The following is a 19,421-nucleotide window of genomic DNA, read 5'->3' as shown; positions in this document are numbered from 1 at the left end:
TAGGGTTTTAACTCTGTTATAGATGTTGGTTCTACTGTTGTTGTTTTATGAATTAACTGTTTGTTATTTTTACCCTTGTAATTCATTTTATTTTGTTTGCTTTTATGTTGTTTTTTTGTGTACAGTACTTTGGCCAAGTGCTTTCCCAATTTTTCATTGTAATGAAAAATGAAAATACAAATGTGGACAAAAAAACCTTCTTTAAAATTTATTGAGACTTTCTTGTGATTTTCAGAATCATCAGAATCAGAATCATGTTTATTTGGCCAAGTCAGGTCGAACAAGACAGGGAATTTGACTCGATTATTTTCGCTCACTGTACAGTAAATAGGCAAATGACAGCTCTTTTTTTTTCAGTTTCAGTGTGATTTACTGATTTGCACGTGCTGATTTAATTTCAGATCTTACAATACACCTCCTGAGGCGTCTACGTTTATAAGCCTATGGTCTCCATCATCTGCCTCGTGTCATGCATGCCTGCGCCTGTTCGGAAAATCATCCTGCATCTTCCTGTATCAGCCAGGATGTTAGTATTTATGACTTACATGGCGTTTGCATTTTTACATGCTTTAATATTGTGTTTTAATATTAATTTTCAAAGTGTTGTAATTATTCTATATTCTAAATTACAGGTTAAATTAGCTGCAGTAGCCCTCAGCCATCATGTCACTAAAAAAAACTACAATTCCCAGAGGCCCTTTCGTAAAGCGCATGCGTCGTTGTATCCTAGCGACACGAACAATTGTTTTCAGTGGCAACGCTCAATCTGAATGAGAGCACGTCATCTTGAAAGGTAAACTGAATATTTAATAAGTAAGCAGAACTATCCACGTAGGAAATGTTAAGTAATTTAAGGGTAATGAGGGATAAAACTGTCGTTTATAACAATATTTACAGGACATAGGAGGTCTGTTAGCCATTGCTGCTAGCTGAGCTCTAGTTTGAATGTGAAGCAGGAAAACAAACACAAGACACATGTTTAAACCACTGAATCTCCCTCTGTGTGAATATACAGAACCGTTATCTTTGGTTTAACAACATGTCCTGCTACTGAGTCAAACATGATTCGTTGGAATGTAATCATTTTCGCTTCTTTTTGGTGATAAAAATCCTTTGCAGCAGATTTATGGACCACGTTAAGATGTAAGGAGGGGTTAATCTCAACCCGGTATTATTGTATTGATTGCCTCTCTATTTGCGCTAAATACCACTTTACCATTTTTTTAAATTTCTATTTGTATCATATTCAATTCAGTATACGTCCGGGCTTGACCATGTCGTCTCTGTTGGATGAGATGGCTCAGGAGAGAGTCCCAGCTACACCATCAGGTGGGTGATGTGAAAATTAAGCTTGAACCATTTTCAGTTTTTTTTTCTTGCTTTTACATCAATGACATGTTTTTTTATTTAAATAAAATGTATTAGTTGAAAAACACTCTTTGGAGGTGTTGTCTGAAATTCATGTGGACTTTACAGTCTTCATTTATCATTATATTTGTTCGTGGATGGAATGCTGAAAGTTTTATTTTAAAAATAAACTGTGTAAAGCTGTAGTATATATTTTTAGTGCTACGTCTAGTAATTGGAAATGACACTGTAAATATTGATTACAATGTTGATAGATGGAGACACAATGTTTTCATATGTTTTCTATGGTGATGCACCGAAATGAAAATTTGTGGCCGAAAATAATAATAAACACTTGGCCGAATACCGAATAACATACCAAACAATGGTTCTTCGCAGTTTTTCATTTATTTTGCCAATTATTTCACCATTGCATAAATCAAATAAATGTGCTTTAGGCATGCTTTTCAAAGATTTTTTCAAATTTCCCAGCATTTTTTAAATATTCCTTCAGACATTATACCAACAAAGCACAATAACCTAAAATAAATATTTTTTTTGGCCATATTTGAGCTTACATTAGGCCTATAACTGACTGCTAAAAAATTGTAACATAGGCCTTAAAACTAAAATAAATTGAATGCATTAAAGTGCATTGTAAAAAAAAAAAAGTGCAAAAGAAGTGGATAAACCCACAACAAATGAATAATTTTCCTGGGCATTGATTGCAAACAGCCATTCTTGTATCATTCTCAGCCACTTTGAAATACTTCCACACTGCTGACGTGTTTGCTGCATTTAACACCACACGCCCTTCACTCCACGCTGTTAGCTGTTTGATTGCGTCATCTAAACACGCTGTTATTAATTGTTTGGTTTTTTTCCCCACTTATTCCACCAAACACCGAAAGTGTTTTAATGCTATTTTCGGCCGAACAATTTCGGTTACCGAACATTCGGTGCATCACTAGTTTTCTATGTGGGGATACACACCAGAGTCAAACAAGGCTGATATATTTCTGTAGCAAAGTTCCTCAACAAGGAGAGTCAAAGGGCTTTTCTTAAAACATAAATTCCATTGAATCACAATATAAAACAACACACGAAAGGGATGAAATTTTAAATTAAGAAAAATAAAATAGCAAACCTGAACAGTACAGGGTAAAGTATTAATCAAAGTGAGAGTCGCAGTAGACCTTCAGTTCTCTGTGAGTTTATTTCACCTAAATGGAGCATAAAAACTGAATGTTAAAACTCCTTAAATTAAAGTCTGCAGACAATATGTGACAACATCGCTTATGTTTGACGTTATGACTTCATGCAGTGCTTTATACTTGTAGAACTGTTGGTTTATTGATTCTTTCTGACAGATTTGCCAGTGTATCAGAATGCTGGGGCACGACGAGACATCTCGCGGGTGTCCAGGGAGGAGCTGGAGGACCGGTTTCTGCGTCTAAATGAGGAGACGCTGCAGCTCAAACAACACATTCACAAACAGGATGACAAAATCAAGAAGTGAGACACACACTAGTCAGAGACTAATCACACTTTACCTGCATCATTGAAGTTATGCATCTTTAATTAAAATCAGTTCTCAAAGATAATGAAAGATATTTAAACCACTGTTATTTTATGTGCAGATTTGTTTGCCTATATATTGTTTTGCCCATGTGTAGGGCATGTTTAGTGTTATTTTGTCTCTTGATGGTCATTTCTTTCTCTGTTTATTGCTGTTTTGTGGTGACAGGGTCAAACTTTAGAAACACTAGATGGTTAAGTCCCCACAGTGCTTTTTTTTGTACGGCATCTTTAATTAGACTGTCCTAAATTAAATTACATTTTATTTACCGTATATATTGTTTATTACAACATAAGTTATCTTTAGCAAGCATTGGGATGATCAGAGGGTGGGACTGCAGGGCAACATGCAGGTTCCGACGCTCTGGCCTGCAAACATGTACAGAAGAGAAAAGGAGGGGTCAGACCAGCACAACAAACTACAAGAACAACGGAGAACTGTAGTCGCTAGTCAGTAGCACTATAATGCTCCTTCATCTGTAATTTATTGAGACTCTTATCCTGAACCTCCTCCTGCACTCTCCAGGCTGGGCACAAAGCTGATGCGGCTTGTCAAGGACCGAGGCCGAATGGAGCAGCTGGCGGCAGGGGGTGCAAACGCCCCCTCCAGGCTCCGAGACATAGAAATGGAGGAGATGATGGAAGAGCTCCAGGATCAAGTTCGAGGGCTACAGACTGAAAACGAGGGGCTGAAACAGCGCCTGCTGGTGGCCAAGCAGCAACTCCTCAGCTCTCCGAGCCGGAGGCCCATGCCATACGGACAGGTGCAGTCACGGGTCAACTCTGGGCTGGCAAAGCTCAGAGATGACACCTTATCTCCCTGTCAAGCACGGCCCAGAAGTAAGTCCAGAGAGTCCATGACACTGTGACACAGAATGAGCACGAGCAAAAAAATAAATAAAAAATTGGATTCTGTTTTTGTGCTCAGACTGTACTTGCCGCTTTGAAAGTGGTCACTGACTCTTGTTTCCTGCGGTTGATGTTTTTCATAAAGTCTAGACTCTAGACAAACAACTTTATTTATTTCTGCGTAAGACTTTCTGCTGATCTCAGGTTCCAGCACATAAAGGGAGATGCAGAATAATGACAGAACAGTATGATAGCTGACAAGAACCTGAATGTAACTGAGAGAAGAAGGTTAAGACAGTCTTTTCTTTATATTAATAATTCCAGAATAATCCAGAATTTTTTTAAGTTTTCCTCAGACATCCATTCATATCAGACACGACACTCAAAGGACTTTTACCTTCCTTTATGCCGGACTTCACACAATCAACGCACTTTAAAATACAGAGGACCATCCCTATGGAACAATTTACCTACATCACTAAAATCAGTATCTTCACTGGCTTTGTTCAAAAAACACTTGAAAAAATAATTTTTTAGTTAAGATCAGAAACACTTCTGGAGTTTTTAAATTGTATTTTTTTTATGCAATTATCCTACATCTTCATTTTTCCCATCTTTCAATAATTCAGTATTGTTTTTCTTTTTCATGTTAAATTGTCTTTTTCTGTTTTATATTATGTGTCTCTATATTGTGTTTTTGCTTTTGCTGTTGTTATTGTTGTTTATGTTTGTTTTATAAAGGGGAGGCATTTTCATCTAAACTAAATAACAAATAATGAGATATTAAAATGCAAAAAAACGTGACGCAAAGTCCCACTTAGGGTATATGAGTGCTGGGGTGTACTTTTGCAGTATTTTCTTCCTTTATTCCTTCAACTTTCTTGTTAATTCTTTATGTTACTACTATGTCTCTGCAGCAGTAATGTCTCACCTTTCTGGACATGTCTTAATGAAAACAGAACAATTATGGTCCTAAATTTCTGTTTAAAATGACATTGAATTTGAAAACTTGCAGGCATGAGGAGTTTGGATGGAGGAGGGAGACCTCCAGCTGGCCAGCTGCCTCGATATGGACACAGCCTCCTGGAGGAAGCCAGAGCCAAGATCCGCAACCTGTGAGTTCGGTTCATTGGTCCAAAATATTTAGGTTGTTGAAAAAAGTTCAAAACAGTTGCTGTTTCCACCATCCTCTGTGAATCCAATAACTGTCCTGTTGTCCCAATACTGTTACAGTGGGTAACACATTCTGTCATTTCTACTTATTGAGTTCTGTTATTTATTCAGAAGCATCTGCATTTATGCTATTTAAAAAGGTGGAGGTGGCATAATATGTATAATATGATGTAAACAAAGATGGTCACTTCTGCAGTGCATTAATCTTTACGAACTGAGCAATGCTGGAATCAAATGTATTCAGTCATAGCTTCCGGGCGGTCAGTAAAACTGTACAGTCAAACAAGGATATTGGAGCTTTATGCTGTGAATAATCAATGAATTCAAAAGACACACTGCCCACGAACCAGGGTTATTCCAGAAAGGAGGTTTAAGAAATCCTGACATAAACCCTGAAATTGTTTGCTGAATCTACACATGCAACTAAACCAGAACTGTCAGCTCCACAAACAGTTATTAATTAGTTCAATCAACTCCTTATTAATTAACCCAAGGTTTCCCATGTTCATCGCAAACCTAAGCTGACATGTTCTGTGGTAGTGTCAAAATCACATTAATAATGGCAAAAAAAAGGCCAAGTATTTCTTGAAACTAGAGTAACAACTACTACTAGATTAAGAAAATTAAGCTATAATAATGGGGGGGGCAAAACATGTTTGTCTGCTAAAGAGTGGGATCTTACTTGGCAGCGAACGACTGACTGCATAAATGCATGCTTGATCACACTCAAGAACAGCACAGAATTAATCAGAAGATGTTTTAGATTATACTTTTGGAATACATTTTTATGATGTCCTTTTTAGGGGATTTCGCTGCATACGCTGTAATATTTTTATCAGGTGCAATCCAAATATACATTTAGAAATTTTTACACATTTACTAACAAGGAAAAACTGAAATGCCACATATGCATACGTGTCCAGACCTTTTGCAACAACACTTGCAATTCCACTCAAGTGCTTTCCATTTAACTTGATCATTGTTGAGATGATTCCACACCTTGAATGGAGTCCAACAAAAAAGCCAAGCCATGGCATCAAAGGAACTGCCTGCAGAGCTCAGAGACAGGGCTGTTGCAAAGTACAGATCTGGGGAAGCCTACAAAATAAATCTCTGCTGCAAAGAGCACAGCAGCTTCCATAATTCCCAAATGGAAGAATTTTGGGAAAACCAAAATATCTACCAAGAGAAGGCTGCCCAGCGAAACTGAGCAACTAGAGGAAAAGGACTTTAGAAAAAGAGGTAACCAAGACTCCAATGGTCACCTTGACTGAACTCAAGAGATCCTGTGTGAAAATGGGAGAAAGTTCCAGAAGGACAACCATCACTGCAGCTCTCCACCGATCTGGGCTTTAGGCAGAGCGGATGGAGTAAAGCCACTGCTCAATGCAAAACACATGAAAGCCTGCTTGGACTTTGCCAAACAGCACCGGCAGCACTCTCAGACTATGAGAAACAGGATTCTTTGGTCTGATGAAGATGAAACTGACTACGTTTACATGCAGTCAAAATTCGGGTTATTGCTAATATTCCGGTTACTGAAACATTCGGAATATTCCGTTTACATGGTTATTAATCATTTGGGATATCCCGATCAAACCAGCGACGCGCGGAGAACATGACGCAATTCCTGTCATTTCCGCTTCTTCTTCCTGTATCCAAATTCAAAACAAATGCTGCTTCGCGCAACTTTTCGCTCACCTTCTTGTAAATCTGGCTATCCCTGTACTTTCTACCGTCTACAAATGCCAAAATGTTCATATCCTTCATTACATTTATGAAGTGATTAGTCTACTCCTCACTCCAAAAGTGTGGCGTGATCTTTCGTTTCTCCGTGTTTATAAGTACGTCCTGGACTCAAAAGACCAGGATTCCTTGAGAACAGAGCATGCACAGAAAACAAATTCATGTTCAGTTTGATGGGGATATTCCGTTAGGCGTTTACATGACCCAATATTCAGGTTTTAAAAGGAGTAACCCAGCGCTCATATTCAGGTTTTTAAAAACCGGAATATGAGCAAATTCGTGTTATTCAAAGGGGTTATTGGTGTTTACATGGCCGTGCAAAACCGGGTTATTGCTAATATTCTGGTTTTAAAAGGGTTATTGACTGCATGGAAACGCAGTCACTGTTTGGCTTCAATTCTAAATGTCATGTCTGGATGAAACTGTGCACAGCTCATTGCATGCCCACTACCATCCCAACAGTGAAACATGGTGGTGGGAGCAACGTGCTATGGGGACGTCTTGCAGCACCATGGAGAGGGAAAGTGGTCAAGGTTGAGGGACAGCTCGGTGAAGCAAAGTATAGGGAGATCCTCAATGAAAATCTGTCCCACAGCGCTGAAGCTACCATGGAACCATTTTCTTTACGAGGTGAAAAAACTAAATAGGATAATTTTTTTCTACCAGAGAGGATGTCATCGAGTCCCAGCAGAACCATGTGGAGGAGCTACAAGAAACCTCCGAACGGTTAACGGAGGAGCTGGAGAAGAAGAAGACAGAGTATGAGGAGAGACTCCTACAGGTCCAGCAGCATCACACCTCCACACTAAAGTAGGTCTTTATGTGCGTCTTCCACTGCAGTCTGAGCATTTGCTCAGATCTTTGTTGTCATACACACAGGTTAGTTCACAACTGTGTATGTGTCCATGCTGCTTTAACACAGGTCGCAAGTCAACAGCAACGTGTCAATGATCAAACTGCAGAAGCAGCTGACTGACAGGTCCAACACCGTGACGGAGCTGGAGGGTCGATTTCTGCAACTACAAGAGGTGAGATGTTCACTGCGTGCTCTTCACTGAACCTACAGCAGTTTACCAGGAAACGATGAATTTCACAGATTAGTGTTTGGTTCACCTTCTGTCTCTGGGACAAGTCATTAGCTTAGATCAGGGGTTGGCAACCCAAAATGTTGAAACAGCCATATTGGACCAAAAACACAAAAAACAAATATGTCTGGAGCCGCAAAAAAAAAAAGTCGAAAAAAGTCGAAATGTCAAGATTAATGTTGAAGTACAATCTCGAGAAAAAAGTCGAAATGTCAAGAAAAAAGTCGAAATTTTGAGAAAAAAGTAAAAATTTTGAGAAAAGAGTCAAAATGTCGAGATTAAAAAGGAAAGGAAAAAGGAGGGAAAAATGAAAAATGAAAAAAAAGGTCAAACATTTTTAAAAAAGCTCCAGGGAGCCACTAGGGCGGCGCTAAAGAGCCGCATGCAGCTCTAGACCCGCATGTTGCCGACCCCTGGCTTAGAGAAACAGTGTTCCCAGTCGGAGGTGGTGGCAGCAGGTGGATTTAAATTTTTCACATCAAAATACGTTTTCCTCTATAAAACTACAGCTCAGTGCTTTATTTTGAATCCAGGCTCAGCAAACATTGAGGGCCAGTCATGACGTAGCAATTGCAAAGGGGGACGAGCTGTCGGCTCAGCTGAAAGACGAGCGGCTGAAGAGTTTGGAGCTGAAGAAGCAGTTGCAGAGCACCAACATCACCAAGATCCAGGTGGAGCAGGTGAGACGGTTCAGCCCAGCTCTCACTTGTGCTTATATCTGTCGTGCACTGTTTCCGTGACTACAGGTTTGTTGGTCAGGTCTGTGGGGGAAGTATGAAAGGATGGACTCACTTCTTTCACTTTCTGTCTCGTGTCAACGTACAGTTGCAGGAGCGGATCACTGAGCTGGAGCAGGAGCGGGACCTGCTGATGGACAGCAACAAGAAGCTGATGAAAAGGTGAGCAGCCCAACAGAAGAACCACCACACAGTCTTTGGATGGTTTGTTTTAGGTAAAGGCTCTAAAAGAAGCTAAGCTGCAGCTCACCTGTGTTGTGTGGTGCTGTCTGTGTCACTTTAAACTGGCGTTGGGTAAATCTGATCTGTGACACAGCTGCAATATCTTTTCCAGTTCTTTCTGTTTTATGATGTCTATCAGGGGAACATTGGATGTGTTCATGGCATCATGTCCCTTTGAAGTGTCACCAGAATCCTATTTCACGTGATCGGTTACTCTCCTTTTTTTGCTGTGTTTGCAGTGCCTTTGACGTTTCTCAGCAGCAGAAATGGCAGCTTCAGGAGAAGCAGCTGAAGGTACAGATAGTTCAGTTGGAGACGGCGCTGAAGGCCGACCTTGTCGACAAAAACGAAATCCTCGACAGAATCAAGGATGAGCGGGGTTTGTTTACATATCACACGTCACACCTGGGCATATTCCAGAAAGCAGGTTTTATCACTTATCTTGCTAAAGACACTCAGAGTAAGCAGTAAGCCAGGTGGGTTTTATTCAGGTTATTTTCACCAAGACTGGGACTTGGTCATTGTCACAAAATGGCATTCCCTTTTGAGGGTCAACAAAAATTGTATATGGTCACAAATAATCTGCATGCTCTACACGATGACAGAGTAATAAGACAGACTATTGTGTCATGAAGATTTTTTGGGTAGAGCGCTACTGTTTCTTTCATCAAATCTTTAACATAGGTAAACATTCTCGGTGTCTGTTTCAAATACATCACAATTATAATTAATTCATTAATTATAATAATAAAATATTTTATTTATAGAGCACTCTTCATTCAGGGAATCTCATAGTGCTTACAAGATTAGAACGAGTTAAAACAAGTACAAGTACATACATGACAGAATAGAGTTCCCCTAACATCTATACGAACCATGTCAGTTGTGCTCCATTTTTTTGTTTTTCCTTTTTTTTTTACCCACCAGGGGTTGTTTGTCCAACGTTGGGGAGGCAAGACAACTGCTCGCTGGTTGGCGCACAAAGCTTTTCTTACACATAGCCAGCAAAAAGAAAATGGGGCTAAGTATTGATTAAGAAAACAAGCGATCATATTCAGTTTAATATGCTGTTCCTAATGGACTGTACTCAACTGATGCTGAGAGCCAGCTTCCTCACTGAAGTTCAGTTAGTTAAATTAAAAAAAAAACTAATTCATAACATATTCATAAGCCTCTACTAGGATCTGTTGGTCTAATTCTGTACAATTCAAGTACATTGTTGTTGGGTTTTTTTTTGCCATAATTTCGGCACCTCGTAAATGTTTACTTAAGTTGCTATGCACAACCCAGAGTTTTTTTTTTTTGTTTTGTTTTTTTTTTTAAATATTTTTTTATCCCCAATTTTTTTTCCCATTTTACCACCCCGTGCTCCTACCTAAGTCAGTCCTGGGCATTGCCATCCTCTGCCAACCCCAGGAGGGCCCTGCACTGAGCTCAGGTCTCCTCCTTAACCTGAGGAGTGAGCAGGCCGCATCTTTTCACCAGACAGGGTGGGGTTTCTCCGGCCGGATGTAGCGCGTGGAAGGATCACGTTATTCCGGCCAGATCCTCCCCACCCCATCTGGCGCCCCGGGTGGCCAGAGGGGGCATGTGTAGACCAGGACTGCACAACCCAGAGTTAACAAACACAGAGTTGACTGAATCAACTCATAACCAGTGTTATGGAGGCGATAGTGCAGTTTAGTTGACCCAGGTTCAGTAAACTGTGATTACTGCGTTTAATTTTGGGATTTGTTTAACCTCTGTTCTGCAAGACCCTTGCTCTGCATGCTGAGCTCCGATTTACTTCTTCAACTAAGAAGTAGTGCAACTGTCATTTACATGTATCTTCAGACAAAGCAAGTATTACTGCTGCACAACATAAATGACAATGATTGACATTGGTCCTCTGTTGGCTTTTGTGACTGTGTTCCAGAGAAAAATGAGCAGCTGACGGATGAAAATAAGACAATTCAGCTCCAGTTTCTGGAACAGAGGCAGCAACTGGAGGAGCTGAACAACCGCCTGAAGTTCTTCAGCAGAGTGAGCTGCTTTGTTTGACTGAATAAATACTTAAAGTTAAGTCAGTAAAAAAAAATGTGAGTGTTTTGATTTCCTGTGCTGTTTCCAGGAGAATGACTACAGTGTGGCTGAACTCACAGATGCCCTGCTGCTTGTTAAAGTAAGTAGATAAACACTGTATTTAAGTTTTCTTGCAGATAAAATGATTTGTCTGTCTCATCTGATTGATCACAGTTTTGTCCGTAACATCACGTTGATTCTCTCCTCTGGTCAGAAGCGTAAATCCCAGGAGAATGGAGACCTGGGGTTCATGGCGGAGGTAGAGGTGAGCAGCGGTCAGGACAGCTCTGTCAGAGAGCTGCGAGCTGCTCACGCTGAAACCATCCAAGAGCTGGAGAAGACCAGAAACCTGCTGAACATGGAGAGCCAGATCAGCAAAGACTACAAGGTGGAGGACACATACAGATGAGCAAGCATGTCTAATGGCCCTTTTGCACTAGTACCTCCTCAGCTCGCTTCTACCCGCGACTTCCCCCGTCTTGCGCTTTTGCACTAGGGGCTGAGGCGGGTAGAGCCGCTCCAAGCAGATACTTTTTCTGTAACCATTCTGCCGAGGTTCTAACCGGGCTGAGCCGGGACTATTTCTGACGTCACCACCCTCCTCGCCACTGATTGGTCGGGGGGCCGTCAGACGTTTGAATCAGGAAGCGGGAGTCAGCGCGAGTCAGCGGGAGTCAGCCCGAGCGCGACTCGCAGCGATTTTATTATAAAGCGCAAAACGTCTGTTTGGTGATCCAACTCTGAGGTGCAGATGTTCATAAACCTGGTGGCTGACGAGGGAATTAAAAAAGGGATGTAGACGGGCTGTTTTACTCTCAGCCGGTCGCGGCTCCAGCTGATTTCTCATCAGCGCCGACATGAACAAAGCGGTTGCGCAATCGAGTACGTCACAGCAGCTTAACCCCAACCCCCCACTTCTCCCCTGGCTGTGGAAAAACAAACGGGGACAAAACGGGTAGAGCCGTGCCGCGCCGAGCCGCGCCGAGCCGAGCCGGGCTAAGGCGGTACTAGTGCAAAATCGCCATAAATGCGTCCGTGTCACTATTATTTACACAGATGAGTGTAGAACATGAGGCAAGGGTTGACAAGAAAGCTTATTAAACACCAGGATGAGACCCCCTGCTGAAACTGTTACCTGCTCTGCCCTCTCAGAATACCTTCTGCTGGGGGGAGATGTGATGGGGAGGGCGAAGCAAAGATAGTGGCACCTACTCTAGGCGTTTTTAGCCTTCTCAGGGTTAACATTAAGCTGTTTGACCCTGAAAGGTATTGTTTTCTTTCTTTTTAATTCTTTTCACTAGAACTAAAAATCAGAAGGGGAATGGCTTTTGGTTTGACACTGACTGCTCGTATGTTTTCTCATTGATACATCTCTGATGGGTTATAGTAGCAACACAGTGTCTTCTGTTGTGGTGGTCGGCAGGTGGAGCTGGAAACCACACTCCAAAAGATGAGCAGGGACAAAGCTGAGTATGAACAGCAGCTGGAACAGCAGGCTCAGCTGCTGGATGTGAGGGCAGCAAAGATCACCAAGCTGGAAGGTATTCATTCAAACCTCATGTGAATGTTTTGTGGAAAAATGCACAGCTTTGATTTTCAGAATCAGAATCATTGTAACCAGTACAACGAAAATGGAGGTACAAGCCTTTTTTAGGTCAGATAAAAAAAGAGAAAAACTCTAAAAGTACTATATAAAAATAAACAAACATATTGGTATTTGCAAAAAAAAGGATTGGGAGGATAGCAATGTTAAAGGAATAAAAGAATAAATGAAAGAAATAAATAAGTAAAAAGAATATTGTTCAGTAGCGATGTATATTACACATGTATATTAAAGGAAAGAAGTAAATGAGTAAAATGATATTGTGCAGTACATTGCTGGATATTATTACAGAGGTGACTTATTGCATCTGATAATTTTTTATTCATGGCTTCGACAGCTGTGGGGTACAAAAGGCTTTTCAACCTGTTTGTTCTGGTTTTGATGGCCCGGTACCGTCTGCCTGACGGCAGTGTCTTAAACAGGAAATGTCCCGGGTGGGATGAGTCCTTCAGGACGGGGATGTCTCTCCTGAGATAGTAGGAACCATGACGGTCCTCCAGTGTGGGTAGGGGGACCTGCTGGCCTTCTCAGCCTTGTTGGTGACCCAGTGGAGCTCTATCCTGTCTGCCACTGTGCTGCTGGCCGACCACATGCAGAGACGTCTGTGAGGACGCTCTCCAAGGTGGAGCGCTAAAAATACACAAGCAGTCTTAGTTAGAGAAATAACAGGAATAATCGTTCAGTTGCGGCTACAAGCACCAAAATTTGCACACATACTCCTTAGGGGTTGCTCTTTTGATAAAACCATTGTGCCAAAAAAAAAAAAAAGATGGCGGCCTTTTTTCAAGATGGCCGCCATCGAATATACAGTAATATTGCATTTCGCAATAAAATCCAATAGATTTGTCCTATTGGAATGATCTCGGTGTCAAATCATAACCTTTTCACTATGTAGAATCTAACTTTGGACCCATGGACTTGTACTTTGGCTTCCTTGTACCATATATCAGTGCCAGAATCCTAATATTCTGCCAAAATATAGGTTTTTTGTTATTGTTAAGCATGGTGGGCTGACCAAGTTACATCCACCGGCCCATCTGTTAAAATTACTTTCTCCAACCACTCGTACTCCATTGCCAGATGTGGCCTCAGCAGACTGGTGTATGGGGGTGTCACACCACTCTGGGGAGGAGAGGGTTTCTTCATGGTGAAGAAGGCCGGCCGGACATTGGTGAAGGTGTCTGGAAGTTCTGGAACTCTCTTCACTATCTCTTCTCTGAACTTCAGCTTTCCACGATCTTCACCTTTGTCTTCTTATGTAGGGTGCTGAAAAACAGAGATGCTGGTTCCATGGAAAGAAGTGGTCGCTGTCGTTGCAGTGGGGTTGTGGTCTATGTTGTCCATGGCTGATGTTGTGAACAGCCCTTTTCGCAGAAATGGTGGACAGACCACCCCGTCTTCCATGTACTTACTGACTGTTGCATCTCCCAGCTGTGCAGATATCTCTAGAACCCTGTTTTATGGAATGCTTATGCCATGCTCGTCAAGCATGTCCACCAACTTTTGCTTTCTGTTCTTTGCATAGATGGACATCCCCATGTAAACAGGGAACGGGGTCTCTCTATTTTTGGAGTGTCTGTGAGTTGCACTTCCTTCTTTGTACTGTGTGTAGCAGTTGTACTGAAGCAGCTGAGCAATTGCTTGATCGGTCCTTGATGCCCCAACCCTCAGCTGAGATTTGATGTCTGCTCTGTGTTCAAGCATGGCCACAAACTGAAGAAGACTGTGTGGAATGGCCTCCTCAATGCAACTCTCATAGAAGGTTCCATCAAAGTCTTGTGAAGTTGACAGCAGGTGCATCAACACCCAGCTGTTTCAGGCGCTGGGCATACAGGTGAACTATGTCTGTAAGTCGGAAGACTTAAGGACCCTCACCAGATTTGGTGGTCTCCACTAGATATGTGACTAGCTCTGAGAATGCCTGTGGGTGGTCATCCTCTTTGGTTGCATGTTCCTTTTCCAGTCTCTTGGTGGCTCTGAGGTCGGACCTCTCTCTAGTGTACAAGTCTACCAAGCATGCAGCATGGTATTGGGGCTCCTGTGCAACAACATCTCCACCGCTGAGTCTTGCAATAAGTTTTCCATAATTTAAAGTCCGGGCACATTCATTAACCCTCTTATTGAGATTCATTTTCATAGCTTTTCTTGTCTGTTCAGAGGATGTGAGTTCTTTGTCACATATGAAACACAATGAGCTTTGAATGCTGGTTCTGCTAAACTTGGTCTGGCATTCCACTTGCTGAGCACTCTCTGCCTTACGTTTTGAGGTTCTCACTCTTTCCAGTTTTGTGTTGTTGAACATAGCACGACAACTTTGATGGTATTGAGCCTTGTTCCTCCTCAAAGTATCTTCAATGCCACCACCTTCATCCAGTCTGTCTGGATCAACTTTAATAGGCATCTCATTCATTGCATGAAAGATGGGAATATTATTCATCACTCATTTACCCTTTTTATCTTGGCAAAGACAACACTTGCTCCAGTCAGTTGTAAATTTAGGCAGTCCTGGATGTATATTTGCCATTTTGAGTTTGATTTAGATTTTGATTTAGATTTGATTTTGATTAATCAAGATTTTTGGCTGCCCTTTGTCACCGGTCCTGTTCATAATTTTTATGGACAGGATTTCTAGGCGTAGCCAGGGGCCGGAGGGGATCCGGTTTGGGAACCACAGGATTTCGTCTCTGCTTTTTGCGGATGACGTTGTCCTGTTGACTTCATCAGACCGGGACCTTCAGCATGTGCTGGGGCGGTTTGAAGCCGAGTGCGACGCGGCAAGGATGAGAATCAGCACCTCCAAAACCGAGGCCATGGTTCTCCACCGGGAAAGGGTGGCGTTCCTTCTCCGGGTGGGTGGAGAAGTCCTGCCTCAGGTGGAGGAGTTCAAGTATCTCGGGGTCTTGTTCACAAGTGAGGGAACGATGGAGCAGGAGATTGACAGACGGATCGGTGCAGCGTCCGCAGTTATGCAGTCGGTGTACCGGACCATCGTGGTGAAGAAGGAGCTGAGTCGAAAGGCAAAGCTCTCGATTTACCGGTCAATCTACGCCCCTACCCTCACCTATGGTCATGAACTTTGGGTAGTGACCGAAAGGGCGAGATCGCGGATACAAGTGGCCGAGATGAGTTTCCTCCGCAGGGCGGCTGGACGCTCCCTTAGAGATGAGTTTCCTCCGCAGGGCGGCTGGACGCTCCCTTAGAGATAGGGTGAGGAGTTCGGTCACCCGGGAGGAGCTCGGAGTCGAGCCGCTGCTCCTTCACATTGAGAGGAGTCAGCTGAGGTGGCTTGGGCATCTGTACCGGATCCTCCTGGACGCCTCCCTAGGGAGGTGTTCCAGGCATGTCCCTCCTCCCTAGGGAGGTGTTCCAGGCATGTCCCACCGGGAGGAGACCCCGGGGAAGACCCAGGACACGCTGGAGAGACTATGTCTCTCGGCTGGCCTGGGAACACCTCGGAAGAGCTGGAGCAAGAGCTGGAGCAAGAGCTGGAGGAAGTGTCTGGGGTGAAGGAAGTCTGGGCATCTCTGCTGAGGCTGCTGCCCGCGCGAGCCGGGAACGGATAAGCGGCGGACGATGGATGGATGGATAATCAAGATTTCACAGTGTGATGATGTGTATTTATTGAAACAAGGCCGAGGGGTTATCCTTTTACCACCATTATGCACAATAAGGTATGGGATACAACTAGGTTCGACAATAACTTATACAATCTACACCTAGCCCGATCGTTCATCCAGTATCATTTAAGTCCTGTGCGATCTGTACACCATCTGGGTAAGTCCATGAATAAGTCATGCTTAGCCCTCTACCCTTGTCTCGGCTTTCCCGCGCTGGCACACCCTGTCAATTCAGGCGCGGCTGTCTAACTAAACATCAAACTACATGTAAACTACACTAGCTAACTGATGTGGGGCTTATTAGACAGCATTTAGGACACTGAAGCCATTACTTAGTTACACCAAACTAATGACTCAGCTCTCAGCTGATACTGAGCCCCATACTGAGTTTCACAGCAGCGGTGCCGACAGTGTGCCCTGGCTGTGCATTGACATCCGCTCTGTTGAGCTGCTACATTAACCCCCCCCACCCACCCCCCTCTCCACCAAACACACACACACATACACACACACTAAACATCTAACAATACTAAGGTATACACTGCCATCCATTTTACCAGAGTCAAACATAACAAAAAAAATCAAATTTTGCAGAATATTAGGATTCTGGGACTGATATATGGTACAAGGAAGCCAAAGTACAAGTCCATGGGTCCAAATTTGGATTCTACATAGTGGAAAGTTTATGATTTGACACCAAGATCATTCAAATAGGAAATGTCTATGGGATTTTGTTGGGAAATGCAATATTGCTGTATATCCGATGGCGGCCATCTTGAAAAATGGCCGCCATCTTTTCTTTTTTTTTTGGCACAATGGTTTTATCAAAAGAGCAACCCCTAAGGAGTATGTGTGTCAATTTTGGTGCTTGTAGCCGCAACTGAACGATTCACCTGTTTTCTGCCTGTTATTTCTCTAACTATCTCTGGCTGATGTTGTTCTTCCTGAGGATTCTAGGGAAGTGGAGTCTTTGCTGTACCTTCTTTACCACCTGTGGGGTGTTCTTGAACCAGGTCAGTTTCTCCCAGGAAACAGAAGTCCCTGTCCCTTCCCACACGGCTCCCACCAATGAAAATGGACTGTACATATGGGATTCAATTCTAAACTGTAGTCCACAAAGAGAAGGCGGACATTATTATTACGTTTATTGAACAGGGACAAATGTATCAAACATTATTTCATAAAAAATACAAAACAGATGTCATACATACAGGTTTCTAGCCAGAGCTAATTTGCAACCACTGTCCCTGGTTAGGCCTTTACTTAAAATTCAAAAGCAGAGTTAAAACAGTACAAAACCATTAAAATACAAAACATGCAAAACAGAATAAAGACAAGAAGCAAAAACACAAACCAGATAAGGACAGAAAACTAAAATAATACAGTGGTACAGTATGTTACAGTCAATGTTCACAAGCTTGTTTCAGTTTCAGCCATTGTTTTACTTGTGTGCTAAAAACCTTGAGCTCTGTCAATATTTAGATTTCAGGTGGCAGTGTATTCTATAATTTGGTACCTATTACGGAGAAGGATGACTGTCCAAATGTTGTTCTGCGTTTTGCTATCCTACAATTACTGCTTGTTTCACCCCTTGTTCTAATTCCACTGTTTTGTTTGTTTACCAATTGGCAGAGTATTTCTGGGGAAAGGTTATTCACACATTTGAAAATAAGTTTTAAAAATGAGAAGCCTACAAAACTGTCAAAACTTAATGGATTGTATTTTTTGATAATTTGGCATTGATGCCATCTTACAGGTTTTCGATCCATTACTTTCAGTGCCTGTTTATATAATGACCTAATAGGTGTAATTAGCTTGGCCCCAAACAGTTATACAATATGATAACTGACAGTTCCCCTGCTGCTCCAGGTGGATCAGCGTTGTGTGGAGGGCTGTGTTTGTTCATGGCCTCCTCTGTTGACCTGTTGGCCCGGTACGGGTCAGAAGTGGGCGTTTGGAATGACGTGACATGACTTCTAACCATGTTTTTTGAAACAGTGCAACAGGCGACAGTAGTACTTGAGGCCGGTTATGGGGTTAGGGGTAGGTGGACTACAGTGGAGGACTTCAGGTGTGATGGGACAGCAGACTGTGTCAGGGACAGGTTGAAGATTTTAGTGAAAATCCTGGCAAGCTGGTCTGCGCAGTCTTTCAGTACCCGTCCAGAGAAGCCATCTGGGCCCATTACTTTGTGTGGGTTGACACCTTTCAGCGTGCGCCTCACGTCATGCTCCGCCACCGTGACGATGAAATTGCATCCATAAGTTTGGATCATTCAAGTTGAGCTTGTTTAACAAATGCCACACTTAAAAAAAGATATCACATAGTGTGCACTTGTCACAGTAGAAGACTGAAATGGGAGCCCAAAGGTACTTTTGGTGGATTTTGCTGATAAAAGTGGTAGAAGATGTCGAGAGCTCGGTGTAACTTGCTAAAGGTAATTAAATGTTCCTTCAAACAAATTGACTACGATGATATTTTAACTTGGAAAAAAGCTCCTTAGTTTTTGTTTAAACAGGACTGGTAGGTGATAGGTGGGTGATAGATGATTGTATCTACACATTAAAGAGGATTTCTGAATATACAAGAAATGGTTTTCATTGTTTTCAAGATTTTAACACAAACATAAAAAAAGGATTTCACAAACCAATTTTAGATGGAATAGGGGTAAGTAACGTTAGAAAATCTGTTTTTCTCAACTTAGAGTGGCTCTTTCGTTTTTGACATCAGAAGGTGTAGGTGATCTACCGTAATTGTGACACAAATAATGGAGAACAGGATTCTTTCTACAAGGGTATGGTGACATGTGCTTGTCTCAATCAAGACCTAAAACCCACAGCAATGCTAGAACTGACCTATGGCAACACTGATCCTCCTTCTGACGAAGCTGGATTCATTTCCATGCCGGCTGTGGTGTCCACTGTCAAAAACCTTTGTGTCCAACGTTACATTTCGTTGGCCGTGTTATCCGAAGTGACTCACAACTGAGGAAAACAATCAATTCATAGTAAACAAAGTAAATAGCAGAATAAGTGCAGTTAAGAGAGCTTTTAGGTGTGGGTTAAAAGTTTAGAGATAACGTTGTTCAGGACAGGAGATGCTCTTGGAAGAGCCTCTTGAAAGCAGATAGGAAGGCCTGCCCTGCTCTTAGCAACTGGTTCCACCATTGAGGAACCACAAAGGTGAACAAGTCTCGACTGATATCTCAAAGCTAGTCGATATTCTCTTTGCAAATGAGCATGAACTTTAAAATTAAGTTTAAATAAGCTCTGAAGTGAATCTGAGGACTCTTTGTAGTTGTAGGTGTCAGTGACATGTTAGATTCACTGGCAAGTGAAAGTTAACTATCAGGCTGTACACATTTTGACTACTATGAACTGAGTTATTTCTACGGGACTCCTGT

General features: G+C 42.3%; 1 protein-coding gene across 2 annotated transcripts in view; it reads left to right on the top strand.

The window, feature by feature from the left end:
• The first annotated feature begins 724 nt into the window (after positions 1-724).
• Positions 725-19,421, top strand: part of rpgrip1l (RPGRIP1 like) — a 37,296-nt gene continuing 18,599 nt past the window's right edge. Inside the window, exons 1-14 of one of the 2 annotated variants that reach the window (XM_061721560.1) lie at positions 725-793; positions 1,256-1,329; positions 2,718-2,862; positions 3,452-3,765; positions 4,790-4,889; positions 7,360-7,503; positions 7,616-7,721; positions 8,312-8,458; positions 8,604-8,677; positions 8,977-9,116; positions 10,653-10,759; positions 10,848-10,898; positions 11,013-11,186; positions 12,222-12,339. In XM_061721560.1, coding sequence (XP_061577544.1) covers positions 771-793; positions 1,256-1,329; positions 2,718-2,862; positions 3,452-3,765; positions 4,790-4,889; positions 7,360-7,503; positions 7,616-7,721; positions 8,312-8,458; positions 8,604-8,677; positions 8,977-9,116; positions 10,653-10,759; positions 10,848-10,898; positions 11,013-11,186; positions 12,222-12,339 — 1,717 coding nt within the window. In that variant the 5' untranslated portion in view covers positions 725-770. Of the gene's footprint in view, positions 794-1,111; positions 1,144-1,255; positions 1,330-2,717; positions 2,863-3,451; positions 3,766-4,789; positions 4,890-7,359; positions 7,504-7,615; positions 7,722-8,311; positions 8,459-8,603; positions 8,678-8,976; positions 9,117-10,652; positions 10,760-10,847; positions 10,899-11,012; positions 11,187-12,221; positions 12,340-19,421 lie in introns of those variants that run through there. The other variant, XM_061721561.1, reaches the window with a different exon arrangement.

The sequence above is a fragment of the Cololabis saira genome, chromosome 5 (genome assembly GCF_033807715.1).
Source record: "Cololabis saira isolate AMF1-May2022 chromosome 5, fColSai1.1, whole genome shotgun sequence".
In the NCBI taxonomy this organism is placed as follows: domain Eukaryota; kingdom Metazoa; phylum Chordata; class Actinopteri; order Beloniformes; family Belonidae; genus Cololabis; species Cololabis saira.
This window is presented reverse-complemented; position numbering and strand designations above follow the sequence as displayed.